This window comes from Ophidiomyces ophidiicola (assembly GCF_022830035.1).
Source record: "Ophidiomyces ophidiicola strain CBS 122913 chromosome Unknown scaffold_12, whole genome shotgun sequence".
Taxonomy (NCBI): domain Eukaryota; kingdom Fungi; phylum Ascomycota; class Eurotiomycetes; order Onygenales; family Onygenaceae; genus Ophidiomyces; species Ophidiomyces ophidiicola.
The window spans coordinates 290,528-308,677 of NW_026054652.1; the positions used below are offsets into that span (position 1 = coordinate 290,528).

The 18,150-nt window shown below is 46.4% G+C and overlaps 6 protein-coding genes across 6 annotated transcripts; 3 read left to right on the top strand and 3 right to left on the bottom strand.

Moving 5' to 3' along the window:
* Positions 1–1,181: 1,181 nt before the first annotated feature.
* LOZ57_003548 (uncharacterized protein) lies at positions 1,182–4,068 on the bottom strand (the record flags this gene model as incomplete). Its single annotated transcript, XM_049252596.1, has 9 exons — positions 1,182–1,277; positions 1,351–1,506; positions 1,570–1,633; positions 1,696–1,918; positions 1,977–2,152; positions 2,211–2,847; positions 2,904–3,327; positions 3,387–3,711; positions 3,773–4,068. The coding sequence occupies 9 exons, from the start codon at positions 4,066–4,068 to the stop codon at positions 1,182–1,184; spliced, it is 2,397 nt and encodes a 798-aa protein (XP_049108437.1).
* Positions 4,069–5,985: 1,917 nt separating this feature from the next.
* Positions 5,986–8,623, bottom strand: LOZ57_003549 (uncharacterized protein; the record flags this gene model as incomplete). Its single annotated transcript, XM_049252597.1, has 9 exons — positions 5,986–6,312; positions 6,374–6,567; positions 6,629–6,857; positions 6,918–7,518; positions 7,570–7,735; positions 7,785–8,058; positions 8,107–8,287; positions 8,339–8,361; positions 8,423–8,623. 9 exons carry the CDS (start codon positions 8,621–8,623, stop codon positions 5,986–5,988), a joined length of 2,196 nt encoding a protein of 731 aa, XP_049108438.1.
* A 1,438-nt stretch (positions 8,624–10,061) lies between these two features.
* CDC4 (SCF ubiquitin ligase complex subunit cdc4) lies at positions 10,062–13,316 on the top strand (the record flags this gene model as incomplete). The annotated part of the gene is made up of 3 exons (XM_049252598.1): positions 10,062–10,433; positions 10,500–13,058; positions 13,176–13,316. The coding sequence occupies 3 exons, from the start codon at positions 10,062–10,064 to the stop codon at positions 13,314–13,316; spliced, it is 3,072 nt and encodes a 1,023-aa protein (XP_049108439.1).
* A 668-nt stretch (positions 13,317–13,984) lies between these two features.
* Positions 13,985–15,019, bottom strand: LOZ57_003551 (uncharacterized protein; the record flags this gene model as incomplete). Its single annotated transcript, XM_049252599.1, has 1 exon — positions 13,985–15,019. One exon carries the CDS (start codon positions 15,017–15,019, stop codon positions 13,985–13,987), a length of 1,035 nt encoding a protein of 344 aa, XP_049108440.1.
* Positions 15,020–15,274: 255 nt separating this feature from the next.
* On the top strand, positions 15,275–15,893 carry APS3 (Sigma-adaptin 3A; the record flags this gene model as incomplete). The annotated part of the gene is made up of 2 exons (XM_049252600.1): positions 15,275–15,343; positions 15,402–15,893. The coding sequence occupies 2 exons, from the start codon at positions 15,275–15,277 to the stop codon at positions 15,891–15,893; spliced, it is 561 nt and encodes a 186-aa protein (XP_049108441.1).
* Positions 15,894–16,499: 606 nt separating this feature from the next.
* Positions 16,500–17,510, top strand: rpl8 (60S ribosomal protein L8; the record flags this gene model as incomplete). Its single annotated transcript, XM_049252601.1, has 4 exons — positions 16,500–16,541; positions 16,619–16,696; positions 16,747–17,256; positions 17,310–17,510. 4 exons carry the CDS (start codon positions 16,500–16,502, stop codon positions 17,508–17,510), a joined length of 831 nt encoding a protein of 276 aa, XP_049108442.1.
* Between the last annotated feature and the right edge of the window lie 640 nt (positions 17,511–18,150).

Here is an 18,150-nt window from a genome sequence, read left to right on the forward strand (position 1 = left end):
AAGACAGAACGGCATAGCCCGCCCGGTCGTGCCGCCCGTCACACACTGACTGCTCCCGGGCCAATGCGCTCACCGCCTGCGCTCCCGAGACCGCGTCGTCAAACTCGCCAGCCGCCAGCCGGATAGTCGCGATGTGCGCGCCCTGCGTTCTTGGGAGAGCGCTGATCGTCTGCTTGTCCACCCGTTCAAGCTCCGCTGGCGCTGAGAACCATTGGGCAAACTTCTCCTCCGGCCTCCAAGAACTGCCACACACGGCCTAGGCGCTCATCACTTTCTTTGCCGAACCGCCCGCCGCCGCCGGGACTGTGTGTCAAATAGCGCCGTCTGAAGCCTCCAAAAGGGGGGAGGCGGGAATGGGCCTGGTTTGGACCTGGAAATGTCTCGATTTTGCCCGCCTTGCTGCTTGTTGCCCCCCCGCAGAGGGCTAGCCAGCTTGTTAGCTAACTCTCCTCGCGACCTCACCGGCAAAACACCCGCATGACACCTGGCAGTCCGTGCTCGGGGATGAAACAGCTCCCTGAAACGGCGGCTTTGTTGGAACTAGCTTCTTTGCTCTCTTGCCCTCGTCCCTCTCCGGATTTCTGAGCCCGCCACATGGCGCTTTTCAGACGTAAAGCCCTACTCTATACTCCGAATATGGCCTCCCTACCCAGCCAAAGAGTATCTCGTAGGCTTGAAGCGTAGTTCTGCCCGGAGAACTCCACCGGTGGCCAGCTGGTCAGCTTTGATGAAACCGGTGTTGTTGCGACTCTCTGTGGAGATAATCGGTAAGGCGATGCTGGCCCATCTAACTACGTAGCAGATTGGCTGAGCATCCAAAAAAAGGGGTGTTATTTGTCATGAACCTGTTCATTATTATTCGCACCCCCTATTTTATATGCTCGAAATCCTATCTACTGCCAATCAGCCAGCAACATGAAATTCTCCTTTCTCCATGGTTTCAAACTGAATTTCTGTGCCCGTCCCTGCCCATGTGAAGTTGGCAAGCTATACCTGGCTTGGAAAAGGAAATTTGTCAAATGCAGAAAACCTTCACCATTTAGACATCCTCACATCCAAACCCATGTGCTGCGAAGCTCCTAAGCTTTAAAAAAAAATAAACTATTAAATAAATTGTACAAAATGCAAGACATGCCATGAAAATAAATGCACCAGCCTCCCCGCCTAAAATCGCCAGGTCCTCAGGACGCGTACGTCGCATTCCCAGGCAAGTAGAATGGGTATTTTGGAATGACAACATCACCCTTATAATCCGAGAGGTCGGGGATCGCGTTTTGCTATACAACACAGCAATTAGCTAAGCTTCAAGAAAGAGAGCTAATGTGAGACGAGATAAAATGAGGATCCTACCATGTCAAAACTGCATTTGGCCTGGCCACTTCCAAACGTTTCCACTTGCGTTGGTTTATCGTTTCCAAACGTCACACGGACCTGCTGACGAGTAGCTCGTGAGGGGTTTGAAGGAAGGTAATTATGGGGGACAATGGCCAGGGAAGAATGGGCATTCTACGCCGTGGAGTATATATCAGCACACCTAGCAATCAACATCAGGGCTAGCTTTTCACTCACTGTTGTCACTGTGTTGGGCAAATCGCTAGTGTCGGGGACATGGTGCATTCCCAAATTAAAGTAGCTAGCATCACGACAGTCAGCTGGCGGTTCATATATGTCTCATCGGTACGGTGCTACACATACAGAACCAAATCCTCTTGATCCAATGACTCTCCATTGAAGTATTTGTTGAAATCAATGACTGGTTTTCCAGCATCGAGGTTATTATATGGAGAATGGCTATGAAGCTCGGTGTCTTTGTTTTTCAGAACATAAAGATTGTGCGTAGCCCAGCCACCGCTTTTCTTCAAATTGTCTGAATTTTTCACTGTGAGATACGATGTCGCACTTGTCGCTGCAAAATCATCTGGAGTCAGTATTTACTTTTCTCCAACGTGTTAGGGGCCAGGAGGTAGGTTTCATACCAGGAGCAATCCGATACCCTCGATACTCTCCATATTTATTTGGTGCATCTTTGTTTACAATGAAATACGAAGTGGCCTGGTTTTGATCCCAGTTGATCTTCGAATGTCGCTCATTTGTTATGAAGGACTTGTCTAGTTTCATTGTATGTCGCCATTGTCCGTCTGACCACGGGTATCTGCAAAGTTTGTTATATTGAAGCCACGGGGTAAGTTGGAGGGGCAGAAAATGCTCACTGTTCTTTCGTGGGAATAACAGTCGCCTTCATTAGACTGTTCGCGGTGCCGTTAACGTCCATGTCCAATTTGTAATTGATCACATGGTCATGCATCGACCCCGAAAGACTCTCGCGAATCCTGACTCCATAATCGGCATTATGCGCCCAGTACGCCGCCTGGATATATCCTGAAAGACGAACCGTCACATGGATCGAACCATCGAGGTAGAATTCGTAATCAAAAATGAAATCATAATTGCCTACAGCGCTGACGCTCCGGACAGTGAAGACCATGTTTTTAGTAATACTAATAGTATGCGACGACGCATAGCGCTGGAGGGGGTGGCCAGTGTCCATCTCAAACAAGCAAATGCTATTCTTATGTATGCGGGTTTGCTCGTCAGTGAAGAACGAAGTGTTTAGGAATTTCGCATGGAATGGACAGTCGTAGCCTTTCACGAGTTCATAGGCCACACGGCCAAACCCTTCAAAAGAATCCAAGAACGCAACACCCGACTGCATTGGATCATTTGAGGCATAGTGAGAGAGCGCTTCCTCAAGCCCCAATTCATATATTATCCGCTCACCTCTGTACCTAATGTCGAAGAGTCGCATCCCAGTATCTCTACTGAATCCGATATAAAAGGAAAAGTCCACTAATTCCAAACTTTAAGTATGCGGAGGGGAAGAAAGTTTGATAGTCTCAACTTACTCCACTCAACGTATTTTTCAGGTACATCAACAGCAAATCGCGCCCCTTCTGGCTGAACCTGCAATGGAGCGGCGATTGTGTCATGTCGAAAAGGCTCACCATCTCTACTCAGCTGGGCCCAAGCTCCGTCAATGTTTGCATAAAGCTTCTCAAATCCAGGAGAGAAGTAAGCCCTCCGAAACGCTTGGGTACTTTTGTAAAATATGCCATTATAAAACCATCCGAGTACTGCCCATTTAGCTGGATCTCTTCCGGCTATGTTCAATTTTACGTATAAGCCAAGAGGAAGCAGTGCGGCACGATCATCAGGTGTGCCAGTGGGGTAATTCCAGAACTGGCACCACGTTACGACGGAACGATCATCGATCCAAAGAGGCTCGAAACCCTTCATAAAAAGGGTATCATTCTGCAAACCCATGAAGGTCTGACATCCAAGTTAGCACTAATTCACTGTCAATTGGAGAATAAGAAAAGGATTCTCACGCCATTCCATAGATCACGAGTAATATCAGCAACACTAGCACCGACTCTTTTATAAAACTTTATCTCCTCTTCCAAATCAGTATGGAATATCCGTTGTTTCCCTATACCCTTGTTGTAGATATAGTTGAGCGGCTGCACCGTTGTTCGACTTGAAACCGGGAGAGGCCCAACCATAAAATCTTGGACGTAGGGTTCTTCAGTTGCCCTGAATTGTATACCAGCTCTAGCATAGCGATCCGGAGCAGGTCCGTTATCATTTAAGTACGGCAACGCATTTGATTTATTCGGCTGCAATAGCTCAACAAGCACAATTATGTTGTCCCAGCTGCATATTCAGTCATCAGCAAAATTCATTCACTGCGCTATCCAGAAAATGGTATGATTACCTGGTAGCATTGCTTGCCGCGGTTAGATTAAGTGTTGGCTGGTCATGAAGAAATTTGGTCACCGCAGCGACTTCACTGCCTTCCAAACCGAGGAAAACGTTTTTGCGAGGTGCCTTCACGCTGACTTCTTTGTCGTAGCTGCAAGTCGCCTGGCTCTCGGTGGTCCTTCGTTGGTGCCCACTCCGGGATCTTAAGCTTGCGGATCTAGGTGTCAATGGAGTCTCCTGCCAGGGATAAGCAAGAGCAGGAAAGTCAATGGCAGCTGCTGCTGCTAGCAAGAATATCCCTAACCGCATCATGGGCAGCTGCATGTAACAGCCGAGAATGATCCAGAGTTCAGAATGGTACAGATGGGAATCAAGAAAATACACGGCTAGACCTCCGTGCTTATATACAGCTGCCGCAATTGCTAAGGTATCGTAACGAGTTCCATCTTTAGCATAAGGTGTCCAGGATGACGGACTTGTTCAACACAGAAGGCATGGATATCGGGACTGTCAAAAGAGAGAAAACCCCAGAGCCCGTATTTGTCTCAGTACTCCGTATTTCCTTTTTTTTCAGATCAAGCGCTGCTAAGCAGCTTTGAAAGATCCTCGCGGCCCCACGGAAAAAAAGCCGGGAAATTCCGTCAGCCTAAATGTATGCTGTGAGATGCAGATCGGGTACATTCATCCGCCCATTGATTGCGATTGACCTGCAGAAACCGGCGGGAAGCAAGCCTGAAAACACGAGACTCTTTGGTACTCTCGTTCGCAAGCGTCCGAATGAAACTGTTTTGCAAAAACATTGTGAAACCGCCATCGCAAGCCCAAAAGTGCGGTTGATGGGCTGGACACAGATATCCCGGTGCGACCTGGAGCTTTCAGTAGCCAACTAGTTAGACCAGTTCAAAATTTCCCAAGCCGAAGGAACATCGAAGTAATTCTCCGCGAGGTTTCGGTTAACCAAAGGAAGATAGGCCCAAGCTGTGGAGCGGCCAGGTATATTTTCGGCTTAGCTCTGCATTAGGACACCAGGGCACCCTGCTTGGGAGACATGCTGGACAATCCTGTGGTCGCTTAATTCGGAAAGAAATGCAGTGGTGCGTCGCAAGCTCTGGCCACGATTTGAGACGACCGGGCGCTTGAAAGATCGGCACTGATAGTTGCGCTGCGAGGCTGGCTTCTCAGCAACGCGTCGGAACAGCCACAGTTTCTGGACGTCATGGAGGGCGCCACTCGACACGTATCGCCAGTCCACACAATCCACACCGTCGACGGGCCGGTGCCTCCCAGTGATTCGATATGATGTGTCCAGCGAATCATGAGAAGGCGACACAAAAATAGCCCTACATCAATGAAGGATCTAGGCTATGTGACGTTGCCTAGCTGGATGGCCATGGTCGAAATGCTGACTAGCCCCGACAGCATCCTGAAGTCGGACGGCTTGACTGTCAAGGAAACGGAAGCGTCTTGCCGTCTGACCGACTGCTCTGTTCCACGGGGGCTAAGGATATTGCGGCAACAGTTCTCATCGGTCGAAATGAAGTTGAGGTACATATAACCTAGACCACCGTTCCACCGATGTGGAAAGGCTTGTTCCTTGCGTGACAAGGGTGCGATAGAAGATAATTAGGTAACTAGTTAGTTCGCTGTCGCGTATGCAGCAAGAGTACTCCATACGGGGTAAAAATATACGGAGTACCCAAAGCGAAAGAATGAATTTTCTGGTGGTACTGTCTCTGGCACCAACAGCTTCGATACAAGGCGGTAGCCTGCCGAAGCATGACAGGCCACAAATCGAGGCCAACCTCAGCTCAGTTGAGAGAATGCGGAGCGCCCCCGTCTCTCCGAAACGCTGCCGAGAGTAATTATAAGCTGAGTAACTAACGCTTGTGGAACCCACTGTGCTGGATTGCATGGAGAGTTTGTTAGCCATGTTGGCTGCACGGCTCGCAGGATATAACCAGCCAGTTGCTAGTACGGAGTATAAACATCTGGCCATAACACCAGTTTTTCTAGTTAATTATATAATAATACTTATTTAAAGAAGCTGTCAGATATATATACTGGCATTAACGTGGCTACTCTCTCATCGAAAGACGTTAGACGGATGCGGAAATCAAAAAGAACGGCCCTTGGCTTTGCTATACTGAAAGCCTGCAATTATTACTCCCGAAGTTGTAAAGCGAATCTCACAAAGCGGCGCACTCCCCTTTATCATGAAAACTTTGTTTAACTGCTATCATCTTCCACTAGGTCGGCGCGCTCGCCAATATCAAGAGCTTGCGCGGCATTGCTCAACTTTCGCTTTTTACCCTGGCTCCGGAGTTTGAATCCGACCAGGGGCACGCATTGTCGACTGTTCACCTTAGGGCAGCCCGGATCCACCGATGCAGCAATGGACAATGGGCTGTCCTCACTTGTAAAATTTAATTTTTCGTCCAAAGGCCACAAATGGCAACGCCTTAAGTCGCGGAAAGATCCAAATTCAGCATGGATTGTATTATACTCGTTTAAGCCCCGATCGAGTGGCGCCCACGCAACACGAGGGATCGTGTACTAAGCGACTGGGTTAATAATACATCCGTGAATTGAGGGTTCTTTGTATCGTAGAGCCTACATGGTGAGATATTTTTGCAAAAGGATCAAGGATTTCCTTGTAAATCAGTTCACGAACAACTTGAGTTTCAGGGATTACAAAGCTTGGAAGGCCCCTGCCCGCAAACCCTTTCCTCTTTGATCCTGGTGTGGCTTTCAAAAATCCCCTCTTTTTTAATAGGTCTGTTATCTGCACAATTGTTTGGCCATTGCAATCTTTGATCCAGGCATAAGTACTCCGGTAAATGAACCTGCGGAGAGAACATTATTCACTTACGCAACTTTTCTGCAAAAGCCTTGGTGCTATTTTGATACCCCTCGTTCAAGATTATATGCATGGCGCGTCGCAGAAGAACTAATGAGTTCAATTCATCCAGTATTTCTTTTTCGTCTGGTAGCAAAAGGCATTTATAACATGCATGTTTATCTGGAATCCTTATATCTTGATTATTGGAAAAACCGTAACAGCCTAAATGCTGTGAAGCTTCGCAAAAGTAGCAGCTTATCTTAGAACCTTGCAGGTTAGCTCGACAAAAGCAGTTGTATCTGATTTCAAAAACACAAACCATTTGCTCTTCTTCCCCACCCCATCCGCATTGGCAATCCACGCCAATTGTGCTGGTCAGGCTGTTGTTATCGACTACAATTCGCTCTATTGGGGACAAATTCCTTTCTTTCCTAATTTTAGTTGCTTTCAGTTGAGAAAGCTGGGGTTTTACAGCAAGAGCGCTATCGTTCAAATTCAAGTCGAAGACTTTCTGAGTTGGTGCCATACCAGAGTCAATACTCGATGGTTCCAGCTCAGAATAAAGATTAGCTACTGATGGGTCTCCAGAGATCATACTTTCTTTTTTACTTACCATCTTTTCCAGTGCCATTTTGTCTGCTTCATCCTTGAGAGCTTGACTGAACTCGCACGGGGATGCTGGTACGTCTAAATTTCCGGTGTCATTATTAGGGGCAGCTGGAACATGCAAGGACAATGTCGGGAGCATTAAGCCTTGAAAATCACACTTGGAGTGCCTATCGAGCTTATCCGCAGATTCGGTATTGTTGTCGATACCAATATCCCAATCTCGGAAGACCTGATCAGAATACTCAACATTTTCTGGGATTTCGTTATCACCAGTCCCAGACCACCTTAAAGAAGTTACTCTTAACCCAACTCTACAAACACTGTCAATATCTTTTAAGAATGGTGGGATCCTTTTGGCTCACCTATGATAAGGGCCATCCATACTGCCACACGACTGCGTTTCTTTGGTCCAATTTTCAATTTGTGGGTAAGAAATGCATTCGAACTCAGTACTCTCGAAACCAGGTGGTTCATATTCTGGTTGACAATTCTCATTGTAAAATAGGTGAACATGAAGAAATCGTTTAGCTTATAATATAGTCAGCAATAGAAAGTAATGTTCAAATATGATACGTACAAGGGAGACTAGGAAGAATGGTGCTGAGTGTTATCAAGCGGCGGATGATCATCTCTAGCCCTACTTTCGCGGATCTAAATGTTCCCATTTCCATAGAGCAATTGCCATTGGAAAATGATACACTCGTGAGGGCCTTTTCCAGACCTTCAAACTTATACGCGAAGGTAAATGTGTAACTTTCTAAAACATGCAGTGGTTTCTCTTTATCACGGCTTATAGTAAGCTGAATAGCTTCTACTACGTGTTTCCTCAGGGCGTCAAAGACCCCACCTTCCTTTGATTTCAATTAAACATAATTCTACCACAATAGGGGCAAACTCACCAAGAGATCCAAGACTGTATTTGCAATAGCGTCTCTGTTTCTCAATAGAACTCTGAGGGGTTGGCTACCTTTCTGTACTTTTGCTTTGGGTTCAGGGCCAATAAAATCCCCATAAGCAATGGGTAAATCGGATTTAGTTTCCAGATAGCGCGTCTCGAAACAGGTGGATGGGAGGAAGCCTCTGATAGAAGAAGTTAGGCAGATGTGAAAGAAGAATATGAGATGAGCGTACCGTAAATAGAATAGAGACCCAATCTATCATTTCATATTAATTAGGTGGCTTAATAACAGAGAAAAGGAGCATGTTTCTACTAACAGATGCATTCAACATGATCTGGACCAATTCCAGGCTCTGTTTTTGCCGTAATGCCAGGACTTGCGACACCTCTGATTCCCTTTGTGCTATGAAAATTTTCTCCAGATCCGCCTTCTGCGTTGACTTTGGAGCCACCGTCTTAGACACAGCATGCGTGACAATCGTGCCTCCAACACTTTTTTGATGCGGGCCCGAGAGCATAGTGCAGGCTAGGATATCTTTAGACGCTATATAGATAATTCGTAACAATGGCTCTTTATTCGCATTTCATATTTGGAGATGGCTCGCAGGCAAGTTTGGAAGGTAGCTTCCAACGTCATGTGAGTACCATTTTCGGCCACTCAAGTCAGGTGGCATGTTGTATGAGTTTGCGTCACATAATATATGATATTTATTTCCATCTAGCTGAAAATATGAGTATTAGAGTAAATGGCTGATGGGTCCATGTAGGCTTAGGTTCTAGGGAACATTGACTACTTTGAGCGAACGTATTTAATCAAGGCTTCCCTTTTATAGAGTGCCCAGGCGAGGATCTCAGGTCACATTCGAAATATATTCCACCATAAAATAACTGCAACCCGTACGATAGACGAATAAGCGCTAGAAATGGGCATTGAATTCCCTTGATTTCATATATGCAAATTTAGATACCCTTGAATGTCACTGACGAGAGTTGCGTTGTACGTATCAACTGCAACTACTCTGTCAGGAGAACGTTTTTGAATTGAAAGGATAGCAGTGGCTGATGTCTCAGGAAGACTGTGATGAGACATCATAAGGGGCCAGAAACATGGAGATGACAGCGGCAGGAAGGCTAGGACATGTACTCCGTATTAGTTTCAAGAACGCACTTCAGCATGGATTATCCATACAGGAGCCTTGGGCCCAAAGATCCAGATAAAGAACACACATGTACGTGCGGCCACTCATAAAGAAACAGCCTACCATACATTCCGGGTATCGAGCAACAACCCAGAGAAGCTGGGTTGTAGTTATATCAGCCGCCATAGCTGTTAGAACTCGTGCAGGCATTGAAGTAGTTATGTGTCATGACCGTGATTGTACAATATCTTGGCGGAGATTGCCGCGCAAAAGGTTAAAATTACGGGGTATGGATGTGTATCAGGCGTGTAACAGCGTATTCGCCCTAGCCCTGAACGCCATTCCTCACCTCTTGATCCACCTTTTGGCTTATCCCCGCGATTCTTCCATCAGGCTTCTCGACCTGTTTACTTACTCCCTTCACTTATAGCCCTATTTGTTTTTAATTTCCTGCCTTCTACTAGCCGTCTCACCACCCTTAGATATGATTCTGGCCGTTCTGCAAAGTTTCGAGAGCTGAGACGTCGTGGTGCCGTCGTGGGCAGTCGCCGACTTGCCCTTTTACGCCTCTGCATTCTTCTCACGCTTAGCTCCTCGACTCTTATACGTTGAACTCAGGGCTACCCGGCACTGTTGGTAGACCGACGTTGTTTTTCTGGTCGACCTCGAACCAATATACGGAGTATTTGTCTGCCTTTGGGTAATTTCCCTTTGGGGCTTTGGCTGAAAAGTCCTCGCAACGACCTTCCGGGATTCCTCAAATCATTTAACGGGCCCTCTTTTACGGCACCTTTTCTCCTGCCTGCCCGGCGTTAATATGGCCACTGGAGACGCGTCCCAACACCCGGTAAAATCTCCTGCAAAGCTTCGTCCAGCATATCCATCCAATTTCGACCACGTCAACCACGATGCTATACTGCCGGCTGATCCACATACAGAGCCAACACTCGGGCAGTTTTCATTTGCCCCTACAACTCAGACTACGATCGTGACAACGACGACTACCACAACAACCAACTTTCCACCCTTGGTGATGCGAGTACCAAGGCTTGTGGACAGTCTTGACCCGAAAGAGTATCCTCTCGCCAGCGCACCGACCCCAGCATCGCTCAGAGACATAAAATTCAAGCTCAACGGACAATCCATTCTTTTTCATGAGCCTAGTGATGCAGCTAGCACTCTAGCTGAGGTAGGAATACATGGTTCTCTGTTGTTTTGTGACTATATTCATGAGCTTTACTAACTAAATTTCAAGCTTTCACGTCGGCAGGAAGACTTAAATGCTTCAAATGGAACTATTAGGTCGATTAAAACTATAATAGATAATCCTTCATTGCGCCCCGAGCCACACACAATTTCACTGGTGGCACCCCGCCAGTCAGCCACTTTGAATACTAGACGACGACGCCCGGTTTCTCCTATACCTTTTGCACCCTCAGAACGAAGAGCAGTATCTGGCCCGTCACAATCGGGCATTATTTATGACGCTCCTGTTTCTCAGCTACCTGGACATATTTACCAGTCCGTGGCCGGTTTGGCTACACCAGAAACGGAAAACGTCAGTTTTAGCCTCAATACAGGAAAACAGGAGTCCAAGAAAGTACCTCAATCGGGTTCTGTGAACATCCAACGGAATGAAGATTCTCCTGCTCCAGTAGATGATAATCGACAAATCTCTGGTAGTGACGGTGTAGACTCTCCATTGCTAAACCGGCGTGCTGGATTGGGCCGTATGTGCTTTGTACCACCCATGCCATCAAGTATTGACTCACCAGGCCAACCGCGACGCCCACGCCCTGCTATTTCCAGATTGGCAGCTGTTGATCAGAATAATGCCGACATCCCTCTACCGAGTCCAAGGCTATCCCCAGTAGCTGCTCTAAACACTTCTCAACAAGAAATCTCCTTTGATTCAGTAGAAGACCAAACGGACCCAGATGACCCAGATTCTGGCGCAGAAAACGAAGCAAATGCGCGAAATACAGCTTCCTGTGCAGAGCGTGGTGGAACTCCCTTCTCGCAGCAACTTGAGAAACAAAGGGACGATGATGCATCCCCGCCTGTACTGTCCCTGATGGACATTCCAACGATGTTGAATTACTTCGAGTCTATACCTGATGGCCTCAAATCATACGTTATGTATCAACTGCTGAGACGGTGCCCCAAGCCGACCTTGCATCTTGTGGCGGACGTAGTAAACCCTGCCTTGAAATGCGATTTCTTGGTTCGCTTGCCCGCAGAACTTAGCCTCAACGTCGTCAAATTCCTTGATGTACGATCTATGTGCAGGGCCTCTCAGGTTTCCAAAAAGTGGAGACAGATTATTGATTCTGATGAGAAGACTTGGCGAGACCATTTTGATGCCGCTGGCTTTACACTTCCGCAAGAAGAACTTGACAGAGCAATTTTAGAAGGATGGGGTTGGCAATACGCTGATGATTGTGAAAGAGACCTCCGGACACCTTCTAGATGGAAGAAGAGAGGCTCCGATTTGTCGAATCGCGAGGTCGCTCGCCGCTCAAGTGACATCGAAGAATTGGCGTTTTACCGAAAATCCAAACGAAAAGCCCCATCACACTCACCTTCCCGGAAATCGGCAAAGAAGCAAGCTTTAGAATGTTGCGTTTCAGACCAAGTCAGATGCGTCAACTGGCCCCGTGATTCTAAGATAGAAGGTCCTCTGATGGCAGCCAGTGCTGCTGCGTCAGCCATCCCCTTTCCCGATATTGGCCTTCCAAGTCTTCGAAACCTCCATCTTTACAAGTCCCTTTACCAGAGACATCACCAAATACGGAATGCTTGGATGGATTCGGATGCTACCCCATTACACCTGGCATTTCGTGCCCATGATCGACATGTGGTTACGTGTTTGCAGTTCGATACGGATAAAATTTTAACAGGGAGTGATGATACTAACATTCATGTGTATGACACGAAAACTGGTACTCTTAGGGGAACTCTTGAAGGACATGAAGGCGGCGTTTGGGCTTTGGAGTACTATGGCAGCACCCTAGTCTCCGGGTCAACCGACCGGTCTGTTAGAGTCTGGGATATCGACCGCGCCGAGTGCACCCAAGTATTTCATGGGCATACCTCAACAGTTCGATGTCTAAAGATTCTGTTACCTACTGAAGTTGGTCAGTTACCAGATGGATCTCCGGAAATAATGCCAAAGGAGCCCTTAATCATTACAGGATCACGGGATGCCAGCCTACGGGTTTGGAAGCTCCCACAACCGGGAGACGAGAAATTCTTTCAGTCTGTCGCCGATGACCCCTCTTGTCCGTATTTCATCCGGGTAATGACTGGACACGCCCACTCCGTACGTGCCATAGCAGCACATGGAGACACACTTGTCAGTGGAAGTTATGACTGTACAGTACGAGTGTGGAAAATTTCAACTGGAGAATCTATCCATAGACTGGAGGGCCACAGCTATAAAGTCTACAGCGTTGCTCTCGATTATAAGAGGAACCGATGTATCAGTGGCTCCATGGATTATTTAGTCAAGATTTGGTCATTGGAAAATGGGTCACTTTTATATAACCTGGAAGGTCATACTTCTCTTGTCGGCCTTCTTGACCTACAGGCAGACAAACTAGTATCTGCTGCCGCCGATTCGACACTCAGAATTTGGGATCCCGAAACCGGCAAATGCAAAAGTACACTCAGCGCACACACAGGTGCTATTACCTGCTTCGAACATGACGGTCAGAAGATTATTTCAGGTTCGGATCGTACACTTAAGATGTGGAATATCCAGACGGGAGAATGGATGAAAGATTTACTCACCGGGCTTAGCGGCGTGTGGCAAGTTCGTTTCAATGATAGAAGATGCGTTGCGGCGGTTCAGAGAGATCGGCTTACTTATATCGAGGCAAGTTTATTACTACAATGCCGTTAGCTTTGATATTAACGTTTGCTCAAACAGGTTCTTGACTTTGGTGCATCGCGAGATCGAGCCCCTGCAGAGCGTTTGGGAAAAAGAATCGTAGTCGATAAATATGGTGAAGAAGTACAAGAAAACAATGAAGAGGGTGATGAAGGAGATGGATCGAATGAACAGCCCTAGCGAAGTCGTTTTTCCACGTTTCCTCTCCCTCGTCACTGGGGCCGCTGCTTACGCCGTTGGAATGACTCCGCGGCATCTATGACTTTGCTTTTTTTTTTTTTTAGATATTCATGATACCCTACTTATTTTTAACGCACAGGGCAACCTTTTTTTAAGAGATTTACCAGGAGATTACAGCACTCCGACAGGATTCGTCATGTATGGCGCGGTGACGGCATGCATACTATATTCATCCATATTCATCGAGAACCTTACGGGAAGTGGAGTTAATGGGATCGATGAATGATGTATTTGAAAAATGAATACCATTGGACTTTTTTCTGTATGAATTACGGGCCATGAATCTGGATTTGATACCAGCCACATAGCATTTGGCATGATGCTTTGTTTCTTCCCTATGTATATTTTATGTCGATCTTTGGGCCTCTTACTACTTGTATGTATGTATGTATGTACCGGCGGTATGGTCTTAGTTGCATGGCCCCCTAAATGTAGACGGGATGAAAATCTTGGAGTTGTAGGTTTCATCTTCATATTATACATGCTTTATGTTCTCGTTCGGTATAGTTATACTGCTGAAAAATACGTATAGACGTGACCCACATGCATATAAATGAGGCTACCTTTGTCCCCGATACGCGGACAAGTCATAATAATACAATATTTGCTTATTTAAACGTCGGAGGGATTTGTTCGAGTCCTGTGGCAAGAAGAATTGCCCACCTAAGAGCACTCAGACCAGTCGAGGGAGTTTTGTACTTGTTATTCTTAGCCTGCACACTACAAGCAATCATGTCACCCAGAGGTCCCGGACCATCTATCTTAGGGTTGATAGGCTGAGCGGATGCAAATATGACTTGGGAATTTTGTGCGTAGAGGGTCAAGTCAGATTGTGAGTTTTGAGATTTTGGCTTAAATTTACGGGTATCGCGGAAGAATGCGTGGTCGAGTTTGGTGAGGACAAGTTGATAGGGAATAGTGAAGCGGCGGAGAAACGATAATACATCATGGTCTCTAGGTTTTAGACCCACAGCTGCGTCTATTAAGAGGAAAATACGTCGGAGCCTACCGACAAGCATTAGTACGGAGCAAGTCTTCAAAAGAACAAAACAAACACACTGTTTTCTTTTTTCTAAATACTTCTGAATTTCCTGCCCCCATTCTGCATGACTCCCTTTCCCATATCCTGGCGTGTCTACTAGCGCTATCTTAGAGTCTCCGCCTTTCGTCCCACCGATGCCAATAGACGTCATAATTTTCGTCCTCCCTGGTTTGCTCGAAGATGCACAGATATCTTGCCCGACAAGGGCATTGATGAGTGAGCTTTTGCCAACATTTGATCGGCCTATGAATACCACTTCTGGTAAGGATGAGATAGGAATAGTGCGAAATAAATTGCTTGCCCAAAGGTGGATCGGGGAATGTTTGGAAGATGCAAAAAAGCGATCCGAGTATTCGAGCTGAAGCTGCTGAGGAGGCCGGGTATCCCGGTAGAAACAATAGGTTCCTGGGAATGGGTTACCAATGGCAGCATTCGTTAAAGGTGTCCGTCGCCGCTCTTGGGTTGATATAGATAGGTCCGGTGAGGATTGAAGCTGTTCAGGGCCTATATTCGTGAAGCCAGGCGCTGTTGCGTCGTTTCTTCCAGTGGATAAATGCCGCCACAAATGTAAATGGCGATAACGAAGAATAGGAGATTTCATCGAAGACAATTCCCTCTGACCCAAGGAGCGTGAAGTGTCCGGAGTACGGAGTAGGGAGTAGCTAAAGGATGAAGAATATCAAATCTGATAAGGTGAAGATAAGGAGTGCAAACATGCCAAACAAGCTTTAGGCTGATAGTTAGTCAACCTTATCAGCGATTACAGCGCATGCCATTTGAAGTGTAAAACAACAATATACTCCTGGGGTCGCAAGAATACAAATATCCCAAACCTTCCATCTACTTCTTTACGACCATGATTAATGCCGTTCTTGTATTTAATAATAGTGGACAACCTAGGTTGACAAAGTTCTATACTCAGTTGGTAACGTGGAACTTTGCATGGGGAAATCTGCGCGAGCTGACCCAGTTTTCATTCGCAGGATACACAAACCCAACAGCGCTTAATATCACAAATTTACAGCCTCGTTTCGCAGCGTCCGTCCTCCGCTTGTAATTTCTTGCCTTTGCCTCCACTACTATCTCAAAATGTAACCCCAAGCTCGGCCCCTGGTCATTCGGACAATCCAACCCAGGTAGTATATCGAACCTACGCTACGCTCTCATTTATTCTTATTTCTACCTCGACCGAGTCACCTCTTGCTTTGATCGATTTAATCCAAGTATTTGTGGAGGCTCTGGATCGCTTGTTTGAAAATGTATGCGAACTGGACCTAATTTTTGGGTTTGAAACCATGCATGCAGTTCTGGGGGAAATGATAGTCGGAGGAGTGGTCATTGAAACGAATTTGGATCGCATCGTGCAAGGAGTCAGGAGTCAGGAAGGGTTAAAAGGCCGTAGGAAAGCGACAGAGGCATCAAGTGCCGGAATAGGGCGGACGGGAATTCCCGGCCTGGGGGTCCCCTGGAGATAGAGACGACATTTTTTGTTTAACCTTACATAACTTGGTGACTTGGACGCCCTTTCGTGAAATCTCAGTACCAAGATATCTTTATTTGGATGCTAGAGGCTGTTGGCCCCTTCCAGTTTATATGAACTTTCATACGCTTCCCAGGAGCACGGAGTAGATGGGGGTTATGCTAGGGAATACTTGAAAGTAGTAGAATCAGCAGAAAGAATTAATTATCAATTCCCAGCTTCCTGTCCATAGGCATCTGACTCTACATCTTGCCAGCTACCCCGGTCACGTGCTAGGTATGACAGTCCATTGGAATATCATATCATTACATAATGGTTACAGCTCATTATTGTTTTTATCACGTGATAAATTCAGGGCTCAACCCTAGCTCGCTTATGAATTTTGCGCTAAAAGATATTCAAGCTCTATCTCCCACTCGGGATTTATCCTCAGTTCGTCTTCTTTAGTGTTAAGAATCCAGCACCAAAATCGTCAATTATGGTAAGGAATATATTGTTTGATGTGTTTATTGAGATCTTCTATCATCTGGCTATGGATGGACCGTCCAGCTGAAACGCAAATTCTATCGATATCTGCTCTTCTGGAGGCAGTGATTCGGTGATGACATGGCTTGAGATACTCGATCATAGCGAAAGCTTGGTCGTATCTCTTTAGAGAAATAGAAGATGCAGTCCTTGGTGAACAAGATTCGCTGACAGATCTTCTTTTCTCAATGACAGCCCCCAAAGAGTGGAAAGAAAGTCGCTCCCGCCCCCTTCCCCCAGGGGAAGGCTGGTGCTGGTAAGAAGGGCCAAAAGGTTAGTCGATTGCTATGGTCAAGTGATATTATAATACTAATTTGTTTTAGAACCCATTGATCGAGAAGCGCTCTCGTAACTTCGGTATCGGCCAGGACATTCAACCCAAGCGCAACCTGTCTCGCATGGTTAAGTGGCCGGAATATGTCCGCCTCCAGCGCCAAAAGAAAATCCTCAACCTCCGCCTCAAGGTTCCACCAGCGATTGCTCAGTTCCAGAACACCCTCGACCGTAATACCGCTGCCCAGGCATTCAAGTTGCTTAACAAATACCGACCAGAATCGAAGGCTGAAAAGAAGGAGCGTCTCCACAAGGAGGCTACCGCTGTCGAAGCCGGTCAGAAGAAGGAAGATGTTAGCAAGAAGCCATACACTGTCAAGTATGGTCTCAATCATGTTGTTGGTTTGATCGAAAATAAGAAAGCGTCCTTGGTTCTTATCCCCAATGACGTTGACCCGATTGAGCTTGTTGTTTTTCTTCCTGCCTTGTGCCGCAAGATGGGCGTTCCATACGCTATTGTTAAAGGCAAGGCTAGACTTGGAACGGTGGTTCATAAGAAGGTAAACATTAACTCGGGTTTTTCGATGGTTAGGTGCTGATGATCTATCCCTAGACTGCCGCTGTCGTTGCCCTTACTGAAGTCCGTGCCGAAGACAAGACCGAATTCTCTAAACTTGTTTCCGCTATTAAAGAGGGATACAGCGAAAAGTACGAGGAGTCTAAGCGCCATTGGGGTGGTGGTATTATGGGTGCCAAGGCTGTTTCACGGCAAGAAAAGAAGCGTCGAGCCATTGAAAATGCGGTTAAAGTCTAAACCCTTTAGCCATTATTATGGTGTTTCCTAGAGATGGATGATGCCGAATGTCAACTTTGATATCGACGAAATGGATACTTTCTGTCATGGATATGGAGACGTTCCATTCAAAAGTTTGAGGCCGAGTGGAAGGCATCGATCAATACCTCTGTGAAGATTTTATCAAGGTCTGACTGATGTTTACCTTTTGTGCGTTCCGTGTGCGGCTAGTTAGGATTGTAATCTAAAGGCTTTGCGCATGGCCATCTATTTCTCTTTAATATCTTCCCCTTTTGTTGATGTGCATATACCCCAGGCGCAAGGTGGTCTTTTCATGGCTCAAGTCCAAGAAGTACCACAATATGGAAATGATTTGGGTCTATCAAAGACTAGATTATCGTAATCCATCATTCATCACATTCCTTGCCCTACACGTGTCAATGGAATAAACCAAAGAATCATATGGATATTAAAATAGGGAAGGTCGTCTTATAACATGCAATTCGAATAAAATGGGGAGAAAGTTAATGATCATGAGGTTAATGATAGAAACCCCTATCGAACCGTGAACCCACCAACAAACCACTCTTTAACATGCCGACGCCGGAAATCAATGGGTCCCAGAAAAATGGGGGAAAGGGGTATTTTGTCATGATGGAAA